This window comes from Dendropsophus ebraccatus, chromosome 5 (assembly GCF_027789765.1).
Source record: "Dendropsophus ebraccatus isolate aDenEbr1 chromosome 5, aDenEbr1.pat, whole genome shotgun sequence".
NCBI classification, from domain to species: Eukaryota; Metazoa; Chordata; class Amphibia; order Anura; family Hylidae; genus Dendropsophus; species Dendropsophus ebraccatus.
Genome location: NC_091458.1, coordinates 141,350,184 through 141,366,525, shown reverse-complemented (window position 1 = coordinate 141,366,525; position 16,342 = coordinate 141,350,184). Strand labels below are relative to the sequence as shown.

At 44.3% G+C, this 16,342-nt stretch overlaps 2 protein-coding genes across 3 annotated transcripts in view; one reads left to right on the top strand and one right to left on the bottom strand.

Moving 5' to 3' along the window:
* Positions 1–16,342, bottom strand: part of LOC138793869 (NADH-cytochrome b5 reductase 1-like) — a 67,539-nt gene that overhangs the window by 12,220 nt on the left and 38,977 nt on the right. Inside the window, exons 1-6 of one of the 2 annotated variants that reach the window (XM_069972587.1) lie at positions 12,374–12,452; positions 10,371–10,517; positions 8,823–8,895; positions 6,505–6,608; positions 3,424–3,553; positions 752–835 (exon numbers count right to left, since the gene is read on the bottom strand). In XM_069972587.1, coding sequence (XP_069828688.1) covers positions 752–835; positions 3,424–3,553; positions 6,505–6,608; positions 8,823–8,895; positions 10,371–10,490 — 511 coding nt within the window. In that variant the 5' untranslated portion in view covers positions 10,491–10,517; positions 12,374–12,452. Of the gene's footprint in view, positions 1–751; positions 836–3,423; positions 3,554–6,504; positions 6,609–8,822; positions 8,896–10,370; positions 10,518–12,373; positions 12,453–16,342 lie in introns of those variants that run through there. The other variant, XM_069972586.1, reaches the window with a different exon arrangement.
* Positions 12,393–16,342, top strand: part of LOC138793870 (bcl-2 homologous antagonist/killer-like) — a 39,671-nt gene continuing 35,721 nt past the window's right edge. The window contains exon 1 of the mRNA XM_069972588.1: positions 12,393–12,502. The gene's annotated coding sequence lies outside the window, so the exon portion shown is untranslated. The remainder of the gene's footprint in view (positions 12,503–16,342) is intronic.

Sequence of the window (16,342 nt, the reverse complement as noted above, 5' to 3'; positions counted from 1 at the left end):
CATCCTGTATTTCTAACTATGTACAATGGCTGGACCATGGACAAATAAAGCACTTATGCCTGGTGCCAACCCAAATTATAGTCTGTAAGCTCCAACGAGCAGGTCTCGTTTATAACTTGTATTTTATGTTATTTTTTTTTATCTATTATGATGTTTTTCTAATTTAACTGTGTATTATGTACCTCTGTACTGTATGCCTAGAAAAAAAAAGCGCTGCGGAATCTGTTGGCACTATACAAATAAATTTATTATTATTATTATTATTATTATTATTATTTACCACTGCGTTTTGCTGCCTGTCGTGTGACTTCAGCTTCCCTTTCAATAATCTCACTAGTAGTGGTAATGCAACTTTATACCCTTAAAGGCTATGTTCACACTGCGTATGTTTCCGGCCGTAGTTCGTACGCCGCCATATATGTGCGGCTGAAACTACGGGCGTGGGAAAAATAGACATAATACGCCCGTAGTACAGTTATGCTTTCCTAGCTTGTTTCGAAGCGATCTGAAACAGGTCATTTACTTGGAAATCTTCGCCCAGCCCAATAAAACTCACAGAACCTTTTGGATCTAAAAATCAAGTTCAATTTAGCTGAAATAAGTACATCGTACGGGACCGCATGGAAATCCACGGCCGTGAGTTTCAACATTTCCTTCCTCAAACAATGGTCAGGCAGTGCGACACAGTGGTTCCTGGTTGTATGACCAGGAATTTTTTGTACCTGGAATATGATTCAGTATATTTACATACCTGTTCCACCTGCTATCATTCCCACCTGGCGGGCAAACTTTCTTTCAGCTGGGGATCTCTTGGTTGGTTGAGTAGCAAAATAACCTCAAAATAAAGCACAAAAAAAGTAAAGAAAAAAATAACTGATTTAAGATTATAAACAACTAATTCCACTTCTTAGGTTAGGTTTGAACTAAGGATAAATAACCTGTTTCCATATCATGGTTTGGAGTATCTTCAGATACGACCAAACACGTGCTGTTACTCAAAGGTAACTTCGTCAGGGCGGGGGCGCCTCAGCATGCAAAGTGCCTAGGGCAGCATGAACTCTAAATACAGGCCTGAACTTTGTCATTGAGTAACGACAAGTGTTGATCTGGTGATCACCACCTCCTGATATAGAAAGAGGTTATTTTTGAGAATTTTTCCCTTTTTTCCACCCTTTTGTTAATGGACAGCTTATGCATATTATTTTGATCATTAACTATTCACATGTACACTTTATGGTGGTTTATTATGTATTTTTTGGCTATACTGTAAAAGAGTATGTGCACACTGAGGAATAGGCAAGGAATTGAAGAGGAATCTGCTCTTAATTTCTGCTTGAAATTCCTCCCGTAAAATATAAACAGAGGAGTTTCCCATTGTGTTTAATGGAATTTCCGCTTTGTTTACAGTGCAGAATTTCCAAACAGAATTTTCTGCCGCAGATCCGCTTTCTGCTCAAAGAATTGACATGTCACTTTTTAAAATATGGTTCATTTCTAGTCTTGTCTAGTTTAGTCTAGCCTTTCTAGTCTAAGCTAGGAACTAAACGATGTAGGCCCAGATTTATCAAGCTGTGTAAAATCGAAACTGGTTTAAACTGCCCACAGCAACCAATCACAGCTCAGCTTTCAGCTCTGGTAAAATGAAAGCCGAGCTGTTATTGGTTGCTGTTGCTTACATCAGTTCATATTTTACACAGTTTGATAAAACTGGGCATTTTTTTTGTTTATCCCCCCGCCCCGGTGCATTATTTGGCCATGCTAATAGTGGTATACAGTAGAGTATGTGACATGTGCCCTGTGTGTCAGTGGTATACAGTAGAGTATGTGGCATGTGTCCCGTGGGTCAGTGATATACAGTAGAGTATGTGGCATGTGTACTGTGTGTTAGTGGTATACAGTACAGTATGTGGCATGTGCCCTGTGTGTCAGTGGTATACAGTAGAGTATGTGGCATGTGTCCCGTGGGTCAGTGATATACAGTACAGTATGTGGCATGTGTCCTGTGTGTCAGTGGTATACAGTACAGTATGTGGCATGTGCCCTGTGTGTCAGTGGTATACAGTAGAGTATGTGGCATGTGTCCCGTGGGTCAGTGATATACAGTAGAGTATGTGGCATGTGTCCTGTGTGTCAGTGGTATACAGTACAGTATGTGGCATGTGCCCTGTGTGTTAGTGATAAACAGTATAGTAAGTGACATGTGTCCTGTGTGTTGGTGATATACAGTACAGTATGTGCCCTGTGTGTCAGTGATATACAGTACAGTATGTGGCGTGTGTCAGTGATATACAGTAGAGTATCTGGCATGTGTCCTGTGTGTCAGTGATATACAGTACAGTATGTGGCATGTGTCCTGTGTGTCAGTGATATACAGTAGAGTATGTGGCATGTGCCTTGTGTGTTGGTGATATACAGTACAGTTAGTGACATGTGTCCTGTGTGTTGGTGATATACAGTACAGTATGTGCCCTGTGTGTCAGTGATATACAGTACAGTATGTGGAATGTGTCCTGTGTGTCAGTGGTATACAGTACAGTATGTGGCATGTGTCCTGTGTGTCAGTGATATACAGTACAGTATGTGGCATGTGTCCTGTGTGTCAGTGATATACAGTACAGTATGTGGCATGTGTCCTGTGTGTCAGTGATATACAGTACAGTATGTGGCATGTGTCCTGTGTGTCAGTGATATACAGTATAGTAAGTGACATGTGTCCTGTGTGTTGGTGATATACAGTATAGTAAGTGACATGTGTCCTGTGTGTTGGTGATATACAGTATAGTAAGTGACACGTGTCCTGTGTGTTGGTGATATACAGTACAGTATGTGCCCTGTGTGTCAGTGATATACAGTACAGTATGTGGCATGTGTCCTGTGTGTCAGTGATATACAGTACAGTATGTGGCATGTGTCCTGTGTGTCAGTGATATACAGTATAGTAAGTGACATGTGTCCTGTGTGTTGGTGATATACAGTATAGTAAGTGACATGTGTCCTGTGTGTTGGTGATATACAGTATAGTAAGTGACACGTGTCCTGTGTGTTGGTGATATACAGTACAGTATGTGCCCTGTGTGTCAGTGATATACAGTACAGTATGTGGCATGTGTCCTGTGTGTCAGTGATATACAGTACAGTATGTGGCATGTGTCCTGTGTGTCAGTGATATACAGTAGAGTATGTGGCATGTGCCTTGTGTGTTGGTGATATACAGTACAGTATAAATTATCTATGGAGATTAGCTGCAGTACCACACCTACTTTATAGGCAATAATAGCTCTATTTTGCCTTTGATATACTTTAATAAAGAAGAAGTTTTTTGACACATAAACCAAAAGTATTTATTTAATGTGTCAATCACTATTCTCATCATCTCTGTTCAGTGTAGATTCTGTTCTAAAAGCAAGTTGTATAACACAATACCTTTTCCTTGATATACGAAAAGTCCCTTTGGACCTTGGACTTCAATACTTTGCCCTATGGAGAGATTGTCCAGGTACTGGGACATTTTTCCTCCCTCCGGAAAGTCTGGATTTTGGTCTTTAAAGTAAACCTTAAATTAAAAAAAAATGCAAATCATTAGAATGTCTAATGTCAGAATTTCTATTTTATGCTTTTTTATAACAGACACATAGCACAATGCATTTCTTCTACCCCGAAGACAAGTTCTAGCTTTATTTTCAGGCGTTTTGGAGAAGGCTTGAAATACAGTGGTACCTTGGTTTAAGAGTAACTTGGTTTAAGAGCGTTTTGGTTTAAGAGCTCACAGTTTTTCAAAATTGTGACTTGGTTTAAGAGCATTGCTTTGGTTTAAGAGCTCCCTGTACTGGGTGGGAGCGCAAGTGGGGGAGGGACATGGTCTGTATAGCGGGGTCTACAGCACTGTACCCTGACCCAGGAAGTCTCCCTCACCTTCCAAATCATAACAGATCAACTTCAGGCTGGGGCTTGCATCAGGGGACAGGACTGTGGAGGTAATCTTTTCATAGTTGTAACCCCTCTCTCCCTGGACAGACATTGCTGCATGTATGTGCCCACATCTATCCTGCTCATTCCTTCATGCTCCCTGCAGTCTCTGTCAGTCCTTGTGTGCCCCATCCTCTCCATTCCTGTACAGTAACTTATAATATCACATATTCTGCTGTTTCTGAATGTTTGTTTCATTTGTTTTACATGTTATTCAGAATAATAAATCATTATTTTTGGGGTGTGGAACCAATTGTTTGCATTTGAATGATTTCTTATGGGAAAATTTGCTTTGGTTTAAGAGTGGATTTGGATTACAAGCACGGTCCCGGAACGAATTATGCTCGTAATCCAAGGCACCACTGTATAGGCCTTATTGATGGTCAGCTGACCAGATCCCTGACACTGGGTGACTGAGCATCAGCCAATCACTACCAAACTTGTTATTCCACACCCCAAGGTGGAGGTATACAGTATTGGGGAACAACTACAGAGGGGGGAAGAATGTATACAGTATGGGGGAACTACAGAGGGGGGTGGTATACAGTATGGGGGAACAACTACAAAGTGGGGAGGGAGGTATACAGTATGAAGGAACAACTACAAAGGGGGAGGGAGGTATACAGTATAGGGGAACAAATACAAAGAGGGGAGGGAGGTATACAGTATGGGGAAACAATTACAGAGGAAGGAGGGAGGTATACAGTATGGGGGAACAACTACAAAGAGGGGAGGGAGGTATACAGTATGGGGGAACAACTACAAAGAGGGGAGGGAGGTATACAGTATGGGGAAACAATTACAGAGGAAGGAGGGAGGTATATAGTATTGGCAAACTACAGAGGAGGGATGTAGTACGGGGGGAGGGAGGTATACAGTATGTGGACTACCTGCAGAGGAGGGAGGGAGGTATACAGTATGGGGGAACAACTACAGAGGGGGGAGGGAGGTATACAGTATGAGGGGAACAACTACAGGAGGGTGAAGGTATACAGTAAGAGGAGAACAACTACAGGGGAGGAGAGGTATACAGTATGAGAGGAACAACTACAGAGGGGGGAGGGAGGTATACAGTATGGGGAACAACCAGGGCCGATTCTGGGGTCTCTGCCGCCTGAGGCAAACCTCAGGCGGCCGCCCCCTCACTAGCAACAAACCACCACCCCCCCCCCCGCCGTAACTGAATCACCCGCGCCTGCACAACCCCCCCCCTCCCCGGCCGGCCCTGCAGCCACTCACCTGTCCTGCAGCAGCCGTCCAGTCCCGCCGCCAACGCTCACCGCTGTCCCGCGCCGTCAGTCAGCAGCTGTCATCGCCGCCAACGCTCACCGCTGTCTTCCCGGCCCTGCAGCCGCTCACCTGTCCTGCCGCCGATGGGTTGTCCTGCCTCCAACGCTCACCGCTGTTCCCTTCCGTGCTCCCGCGCCGTCAGCCAGCAGCTGTCATCGCCCTTCAGCGAGTCGTGAGTGCCCGGGGTCAGCAGGGGCCATGATGCCCCCACTGACCCCGGGCACTCATGACTCGCTGGAGGGCGATGACAGCTGCTGGCTGACGGCGCGGGACAGCGGTGAGCGTTGGCGACGGGACAGCTGCGGCAGGACAGGTGAGCGGCTGCAGGGCCGGGAAGACAGCGGTGAGCGTTGGCGACGGGACAGCCGCGGCAGGACAGGTGAGCGGCTGCAGGGCTGCTGTCTGCCGCCCCCTGCAGGGGCGCAGAATCTGCCGCCTGAGGCGGAATACTCATTCCGCCTCATGGCAGAAACGGCCCTGGGAACAACTACAGAGGGGGGAGGGAGGTATACAGTATGAGGGGAACAACTACAGGGGGGTGAAGGTATACAGTAAGAGGAGAACAACTACAGGGGGGGGGGGAGAGGTATACAGTATGAGAGGAACAACTACAGAGGGGGGAGGGAGGTATACAGTATGGGGGTAACTACAGAGGGAGGAGGGGGTGTATACAGTATGGGGGAAACTACAGAGGGAGGAGGGGGATGTATACAGTATGGGGGGAACAGCAACAGAGGGGGGAGGGAGGTTTACAGTATGGGGGGAGCTACAGAGGGAGGAGGGGGGTATACAATATGGGGGGAACAACTACAGATGGGGGAGGGAAGTATATAGTATGAGGGGAAAAACTACAGAGGGGCGAGGGAGGTATACAGTATGAGGGGAACTACAGAGGGAGGAGGGGGTATACAATATGGGGGGAACAACTACAGATGGGGGAGGGAAGTATATAGTTTTTTTGGACGTACCTTTAGTCACTATAGACGAGAGCTATTGAGATGGAGCATCTGCTAATGTACAGTTATACACGGCGGGCAGAGCGAATACCTGGAAACCTATTCTGCTACCAAATTCAAAATTGACAGGGCTGCACAATAGTCATTTACCAAAAATCTGCCACCACATTGGATGCACACTTTAAATGAACACATCTTACATTTCTACATTATTATTTCAGTCAGGAGCTATGAGTAGAACAACCGTAATGTAGCAAACCATCTAGGAGCACAAAACAGTATATAGCATTACCTTTACTAACAGATCAACAAAGCCTTTATCATCGCAACGCAATGGAGTGTAAGGTCTCACCACAAGACCGCCATTGATTCGAGCTGATAGGTAGACACATTTACCTGTAAAAAACGTTCATGATTTGTAGAGACAAATTCCATCTAAATAAAATACACTGTATTAAAAGAGTGAAAATCCCTTTATTCACTGCTCATAATGGTCCCTGTCCCCATTAGGACTCACAATGTAACCTGCCCATCAATATCTTTCAGTGGGTGAGAGGAACCCAGAGGAAACCCACCCAAACCCAGGGAGAATATACAAACTCTTACGGATGTTATCCTTGGAGGGATTTGATCCCAAGACCCCAGTGCTGCAGGGCTACAGTGCTAACCGAAATAATAGGGATACAGCCCTAGAGAGTCCTGGAAAACATGGATACAGTCCTAGGCTTGCTGGGAGTTGGGTTTGACCAAACTTGAATGATCAGCAAATTATTTTTCACTCAAAATTATAGTGATATTTAGCTTATTTTACTATGTGTGAACATAGCCAAAGGTTCAGACTGCAGTAGTCTTGATATACCTATTTACAGCTGACCAAATATCTAATTTAAACAGGTATTCGACTGGATAGAAGAAAAGTAAGAGATTGCAGGGGGTCAGACCTCTATACCCTGATCCCCATATTTGCCCCGGCTTCTGCATTATGAATAGAGCCGCGGGTACAGCACGTGACCCGCGGCCCTATCTTTTCCCATAGAACCAATGAAAAGAGCCGTGTAAGCTGGATGAGCACTTTCCATTGGCTCCATAGGAATGAATAGAGTTGCGGGTAAGATGCCATACCCGCAGCTCTATTCATAAAACAGAAGCCGGGGGCCTGATACAGAGATCCGCAGGAGGTACAGAGTTTGGTCTGTCCGCGATCTCTTACTTTTTGGGGGAAAATTAGATTTTGCCTGGAATACCCCTTTAGGCTATGTTCACACTACGTAAATCTACGGCCGTAGATTTGTGGGGTGGAACATGGCATTATTTGCTAGAAAGATCATCCGGCCAGTACTTAAGTACCGGCTATGATGATCCGGGCTGAGACCGGCCGTTCCGTGACCCGGCCGGAGTCACGGAACGGCCGGTCAAATACGTAGTGTGAACATAGCCATAATGTTAGAGGGGAATTTTCATGCCAGAAATGTCTGATGCACATCCCATCTTTGATTTTCACTCCCAGACCTCCTGCTGCTGCAGGGACAGTAGAGGAGGTCGGTGATACTGGGACAGGTAGAGGTTCCAGAGGTACGACCTGCACTTATCACTTTAAAGCGACTCTGTACCCACTTTGTGCCCCCCCACAACTACTTATACCTTCCTGTAGCTGATGATATGTCCTTGCTGGTGGTATGTTTCTCCACTCCCGTCTTGCTTTCCATTGCCCGAAAATAATACTTTATTGTAGCTGGAGCCGTGCCTTAGAGGCATGGCTTAGAGCGATCGTGCCCTAGGCCCGCGCCGCCTGTGTGGTGGTGTTTCCGTCTCCCCCGCCTCCCATTCCGCCCTCTGTCTGGCGCACAGTATTTGTAGTAATTGCGCATGCGCCGCTTCCTGGCCCCCCTGGCGCCACTGCAATGATGTAGACGCCTCCCTGGTGTGTCCTCTGAGGGCCCCCCCGCCCCCTGTTCATGACGCTCGCGGCCATTCACCGCCTCTTCTGCCTGTCCCTGCCCCCCCCCCCGCATGCCATAATCAGCTGCTCCTCTTCGTCACACATGTGCCGTTGCGCTCCGATCCCACACTCCCGCAGTGACGCATGAGGCTATTGGGAGAAAGCCAGTTGCATCACTGCGTGTGCGCGGGATCGGAGCGCAATTGCACATCTGCGACGAAGAGGAGCAGCTGATTATGGCAGCGGGCAGCATCCTGGTATACGAGGGGGGGGGCGGGAACAGGTAGGAGAGGTGGAGAATGGCCGTGAGCATCATGAACTGGGGATGGGGGGCGCTCAGAAGACACACCAGAGAGGCGGCTACGTCATAGCAGCAGCGCCGGATGTGTGTGTGTGTCAGGATTGTGTGTGTTACTACGAATGCTGTGCGGCGGACAGGGGGCGAAACGGGAGGCGGGGGAGACGGAAACACCACAACACAGGTGGCACTGGCCTAGGGCACAATCGCTCTAGGCCACGCCTCTAAGGGACGGCTCCAGCTACAATAAAGTATGATTTTTGGGCACTTGAAAGCGAGACCAGCGTGATGAAACATACCACCAGCAAGGTATAAGTAGTTGCGCGGGGCACAAAGTGGGTACAGAGTCACTTTTAAGTTTGTATAAACTTACCAGGTGGAATTCCCAATGTTTGGTTCATAGATGGAAGAGCAAATCGAAATCTCCGTGTATTATGATTTATAACCTGCAATTCAAATAATAGTTAATGTATAGTAAGAGATTCAGTAGATATTCACATTATAAAACAGATTTTTAGATTTACTGTAAATAACCTTCTATGGCTAGGTTTACTCAATGTAAAAGTGACAGCCATCTTTCACTGCACGAATAATGGACGTCTGTCATTTTCACATCGTGTGAGCCTAGTCCATGACAGTGGTGATGTCCAAGCAAAATAAATGAGTAGTGAAATATGTTAGGTGAGTTTTGTGTTCCTGACAGAGGGGTATAAGGAGCATAAGACAAAGCACCTTCTATTCCAGGTCCCCTTAAAATCTTTGTGTTCAGGTAAGGCAAACAACTAATATAAAATCTGTAATCAATATGCATATAAGAGTTTGGTGCACTGAGGGCGGGACTAGCATCCTATCTTACTCCTCGAAATGTAAAAGTAAGGCTTTTTGTGACACAATGACCCACATTTACCTAGATTTAGTCTAGACAGTCTAAGTTATCAGCTTGAGTTATCAGGCTGTTTTTGAAATCTGTTGCACTTAAAGACTTTCTAGTTTTTTGGTGCAAAGTTTAGACCACCTATAACTTGGCTTGAAGTCCGACAGAATTTTCAGCCAAATTCAGGTGGATTTTTAGTGCAAAGAAGCCACGCCTCCCTTTTCATAAACCACGCCCCTTTTGGTACCATGCAGAACAGTGTTTGAAATGCATAATAAATGTGGAGAAAAGTCCTGTGCGACACTTTTTAAGCCAAAATTCTGGCAAAGACACATAAGTAGATCCGGGTCAATAATCAGTTAGTAGCTACAAAAAGTCTCATAGACATCTGGGTGTTTCTAATACTTTAGTGTATTGGATGTTTCCTACATAGTCTGAGGCAAAAACAGCTCACATGATGACCCAACTACAGGTACTTTATGTATGGATGCAGCGCAGCTGGGATTTAACAGATGGCGCTGTACTTATAGTAGTAGTGAGTGTGCATTAAAATGGCAACTTACCCTCAGAACAAAAACTCCAGGCTATTATAGGGCATGTGTTGTTTCTAATTTAGTTTAAAGTATTAAATTAATATATATATATTGTGAGTTGTTATGGGGGCGGCCATTTTGCTAGACCTTTTTTCAACAGCATTTAGTGACATGCTTTACAGCAAGCCTCATGGACATAGATGACAATAGACAGACTGTCCCCTTGAGATGATTGTGAAACATTACTGAGCATGCTCCTTGAGCTGTCAAGAGGTCGTTCCACAGGTAGCTGTCTCCTCTCTCTACTGGTGTCACATATTGCTGTAATGCTGTACTTTACAGCAGCCTCCTCTTATCATCACAAACACAACAGGAAGTCTGAGCAAGATACTATTTTATAATATAGATAAAAAAAAAATGGAAAATAAAAAAAATCACCACAAATTCATACATTTGATTAAAACAATAGGTCATTTCTGATGACACATTCCCTTTAAGGAGTTAAAGCACTTACTGTCTTCTGAATGAGTCGTAACCTGTATTTTCTGTTAGGATCCTGAAGGGTCAGGCATTTCCATTTTTTATTAATCATGTAATTTCCAGCGGCCACACCGAACATAGTTAACAAGACCATGCCGATTGCGACAAATGCCCCTTTTATCTGTAGAATAAAGTGAGATACATAATAACAACTAAAAAGCTAATTACATTATGATACCTTAAAGTGCAGTAAAATCAATAATGTGGCACCATGTTAGTTAGAGAATATATGTTGTTAAAATTCTTTGCATCAAAATGCATAAAAATATTACAATATACAAACAATACACAGCGATGAAAATAAAAGTGAAAAATGAAAGCTGTGCTGCCAGCATGATGTAAAGAACTGCTGGGGGATCTATGTTTAAAGAGAAACAGTCAGAACGATTGTGCTGATCTGGTTCCCAGCAGCAGAGTATAGATCTACTGTGCAGCTCTCCAAGGTGAGAGCTTTACATCAGTGGTAGCTTTACATCAGGGAAAAAGGAATTTATTATTTTCCGCACCCCCCTGCTTGTTTTTCAATTTCATTCGACTTCTCCTTTAAAACCTCAGTGCAGCATATGCAGAACATCTGAGGATGCCGTAAGAAGTGCAGTTTGTACATTATAATAATATTTATTTGTATAGCGCCAACAGTGTTTTATTTATTTATTTTTTTAGACAATACAGGGGTTACATTACATTCACACATTATAGAATTAAATAATTAAAATGAATAGAAATACAAAAAGAATAAAGGACCTTGGGGTGACACAAGAGCTTACACCAGGAGGACTGGGGGGTGACACAAGAGCTTACACACTAGGAGGACTGGGGGTGACACAAGCTTACACACTAGGAGGACTGGGGTGACACAAGAGCTTACACACTAGGAGGACTGGGGGGACACAAGAGCTCAGACACTTGGAGGAATGGGGTGACACAAGAGCTTACACACTAAGAGGACTGGGGGTGACACAAGAGCTTACACACTAGGAGGACTACGGTGATGCAAGAGCTTACACACTAGGAGGACTAGGAGGGGACACAAGAGGCAGTAGTAGAATTTAGAGTTTCAGACAGTGAAGAGATGAGAGAGGTGAAGTAGGCTTGTTTTTGGCAAGATGAAGGGCAGAGTATGAGATTAATAGGTAGTGAGTAGCAGTGGCGTAGCTATCATAGAGGCAGGGTAGGCAGCGGCTAACTCCTTATGTATTGCAGTGTGTGACCCAATGTTTACTTACATGCTGCAACACAAAAAAAGGGTTAACAAGCAGAAGACAAAGAGATCTCTGCTTTACTGCACTGATAACCCCTGGAAATATGCAGGGCTCCAAGCAGAGGTCAGGGGTTATCAGTGCAACAGCAGTAAAGCAGATATCTCCTTGTCTTCTGAACATAGGATCACTTACACACTGCAATACTTAAGGGGTTAAGCATAAGGTAGCTTGCTCCTGCACCTATTTTTTTAACCATAAGAACTCCTAATGGGCCCTTAAAGCTAAAAACTGTGGACTGACAGCCATTGGCTCTCTGCTCTGCCAGTCACTCTTGTAGCTGCAGGCAGGATTCTGTCTCTGGCCACAAGAGATTTTATTTTTTGGTCACATCACACAGTATATATATATATATATATATATATATATATATATATGTACAATTTTTTGGTATGGGGCCCCATTAATCCTAGCTATCATCCTAGTGAGTTGAGATAAGCAAATTTACAGTATTTACAAAGCAAAATGCTTTGCTAGCTCAGCAGTCGGCTTGTCTGGCTGCTGCCGGGAATAGCTGGGTTCAGTCCTGGGAAACTTCCAACTCCCAGTTTCGCTTTGTTGATACTGTAAATTCACTCATCCTTAGTTTTGAAAATGAATTTTGCACTCATTATTGTTCTCAGCCCCAACCAGGAACTCAAATGTCTAGTTTATTCCTCCAGTTATTGTTTCACTTTCTGTTCTCATTAGGTTTCATTTCTAATAAGACGCTCCTTACTCTGCAGCTGTTACTTCTGGGCCCAACCCTGTCCCATCTTCCGGGAAGGAGTCAGAAGAAGACCGAGCCTCCTGTGTATGAACAAGCAGCAGCACAGTGAGAAGAAGAAAGGGAGGACGGATCCTTAGGGTAAGTGAGCTGGACTTTATTAGATGGCAAGTGGCAAGTCCAAATGAAGCTTTTAAAGTGATCAGTTGCTTTCTGTTTCCTATGTATCAGTAGTGTGTGTGTGTGTATATACATTATATTTTTGTCACTGTCACTGACACATGTGGATGACTTCCACATCATGCACATCTGCTACATCAGAAGGCATTTGTGTGCATCAATAGCTTATGGTATCAACTTACTAGTAGAGTATTGTTGTACCGTGTTAGCCATAGAAATCAGTAGAATAGAGAGTCTAGCTCCCTTCGTCAGACATGATGTTAGCTAACATCTTGTCTGACGAAGGGAGCTAGACTCTCGAAAGCTTACAATCAAATATACTCAGTTAGCCTCCAAAAAGGAATATCCTGATTTCTTCTCTATTCTACTGCTATCAACTTGAGCATTGATAGATCTATAGTATGAACAGTGTCCATATTAGGACATAGTCAGGGTAAAGAATAATGTTTACTCAAGTGTGACACCTGACCCCTGATTAAGACATATGTGGTGTCTCACCACTGGTGTTTTTCTCTTCTCTTGTACACCTGTCAAAAAGCTTTTCTCTCAGGTGAAGTGGTGGATGAAGTATTATGTTTCTCCACTAGGTGCCAGTGTTTTGTATCCTTATATGTATTGCACAACTGAAGAAGGTCATGGGTTAATGTTTTTTATACCATGTGTTTTATGCTGACCAACAGGAGGTGCCCTTTTCTTCTCTACCTATACTCTCTCTTCTTTCTCCTGCACACACTCATCCCCACCACTCACAGGCAGGTACACAGAATCCCCTATAGGATGAGTTTCACCTGTGGAGGAAGTACATGTCAGTTCTAGTCTGATTCTCAGGGAGAGAGGACACACAAAGCCAAATTCCTGCAGAAGCTAAGCCAGGGCCTGGCTGATGCCAGGACCCCTGTCAGGGACAGAAGTTCAGTTAAGTGTAGCTACAAGTGTGAACAGATACAACTAGAGACCAACAGTTCTTTCAGCCGAACCACTATATCTACTATATATATATATATATATATATATATATATATATATATATATATATATATTTTTTTTTATTATTTGTATAGCGCACACAGATTCCGCACCGCTTCACCTATCTTTATGTTTTTTTGGGTGTGGGAGGAAAACGGAGTACCCAGAGGAAACCCACACAAACACGGAGAGAACATACAAACTTTTTGCAGATGTTGTCCTTGGTCGTATTTGAACCCAGGACTCCAGCGCTGCAAGGCAGTGCTAACCACTGAGCCACCATGCTGCACTATATAGTGGTAAGCACACAAAAGAGAGAGTATTTACCAAGAAACACCCTGACCCTTGCCAGGAACATGTCTAAACAGAGCAGGGCAGTATCCTGAACAAGATAGGAACTACCCTCAGTAGGACAAAGCTATCAGTATACAAGGTCTACGTATCCTACTGAGCAACGCAGGTAACCGGGAAGTCTTGGACACCTAGCTACATGCAGATAACCACTGCTGGGTCTCGTACTACCCTACTGGGATGGGTTCTACACTACCAGTGGGCAAAAGGTGGTACGACAGTGTCTAAACGTGAGTACGAGGATCACTTAACTCAAGATATATCTACTAAAAGTTCTGGCAGAGTGCACTACACTTGGTTAGGGCTCCTCTGGCATACTCCTCTTTTCTGCTCCACTCCTCAGTGGAGTCAAGCACTCAAGTGTGTGTAAAGATTTCTGCTGCCTGTGAAATTTGTATTGTTAAACTGCAAAGCCTTACAATAAAGTTGTTATATTTTTATCTAAACACACGGTCATCTTCTGTCTGCATCTGCACCTATTCACACACCACTGCACACCTTGTTTTTTTCCCCCACTTTGGTGGATGGCGGTACTGACGGACCGGGTGGGTATGTTGCCACTCAGGACTGCCGTGACAAATGCCCAAGGGACCCATAACAACCCAGAAGGTTACCAACCATTTTGGGGAATACAACTGGCCATATATAAAAGCAGGTACCAACATCACACCTGTGGGCTGGGCTAGCACTGGTGTCACGACAACTAAGATTACTAGCCGTACACCACAAAATTGGCGTCACTGGCTATCTCAGCTACTTGCCGAGTACCACACATAGTCAGAAGTCAAAGTCAAGAATAATTTTTACACAAGTCTGACGCCTGATTCTGATACCTGAGCATTGACAACTGACTACTGACTTCTGACAGCTGACTACTCACTACTGACTTCTGGCTACTGACGTCTGACAACTGATTTCTGACAACTGACGTCTGACAAATAATCACTGTCTACTGACAACTGACTTCTGACAAATGAAAAGCAGGTACCAACATCACACCTGTGGGCTGGGCTAGCACTGGTGTCATGACAACTAAGATCAGTAGCCGTACACCACAGAATTGGCGTCACTGGCTATCTCAGCTACTTTCCGAGTACCACACATAGTCAGAAGTCAAAGTCAAGAATAATTTTTACACAAGTCTGACGCCTGATTCTGATATCTGAGCATTGACAACTGACTTCTGATAACTGACTACTGACTTCTGACAGCTGACTACTCACTACTGACTTCTGGCTACTGACATCTGACTACTGATTTCTGACAACTGACTTCTGACAAATAATCACTGTCTACTGACAACTGACTTCTGACAAATGACCATTGTCTACGGACTTCTTACTACTATGTGTGATAGCTGATCTCTGAAATGTCAGTAGTTAAGTATGACAAGTCGCTATTTAGTTTGAGTTTTACTTTCACTTAAATTGGTAGAAAGCATCTAGCTTCCATTTTTCAGGTAACAAAATGAAGTGACATCTGATCTCTGACTTTTCAGAAGTGAGGAGTTAGAAGTCCTGTCTCACTTGTTCATTGCTCACAGAGATGAGTTTTGAAACATTGTATTTGTTTTAGTTTTGCAAATAGCTAATTGCCCCACCCATACCCTTATTGCTGGCCTGGAGCAGAAGCACTTTAGCTATTTGCAAAGCTGAAACAAATACAATGTTTTAAAACTCCGCTCTGTATGCAATGAACAAATCAAACAGGACTTCTCACTTCTGACAAATCAGAGATCAGATAGCCCTTGTCACCACCACCTAGCTACAGGGTGGCTATTAAGTCCGGCTGGGGTGAGAAACCAGTTCCATATGATCCACCACCGTCATACTGGGAGGTAACATGGAGCATGGACACTAATATAATTGACGCTTCAGGCAACTAGAGTGGCATGTATGAGTGTGCAGCAGCCTCCAAGAACCCTTACAGGCAAATCCTCAGTTTAGATAGGAATAGAACAGACACCCTCTCCTGCACCAGCACCATCCTAATAGGTCATCTCCCTGTTGCCTTATTTCTACTGTACCTCACCAACACCAAGGGTGTCCCTGTAATCACCTCAGACAACAGTATTAGTGAGTTGGCCCCATGGGAACTACAGAACCCCCCTTCAACCTCTGTGCCCAATCTCCTCAGGAGAGAGAGTTATAGGAACCGGACTGTGACAAGACTTTATTCCCTTTACGTCCTCAGCAGCAGCACAAATGGGGAAGATCCTATCTTCCTGCAATGGTAGGACAGATGGTACTAATAAAAGATTGATTAGGAGCCCTATAAGAAGGCCATACAGACCCCTCCTCCTTGTGTTTTTTTCTGTCCTCCTGTGGGACAGGTGGTAGGAGAGGGAAGCAGGCTCAGGCCTATGTTTGTGTCTGACTTTCCTTTCCAAAGATTCTTCCTTTCCACATGGTCGTGTGGAGAGGGGAAATTTATAGAAATGTTGTTTTTCCTGCTCTGCTGTATCAGAGAGGAGATTATTTACTT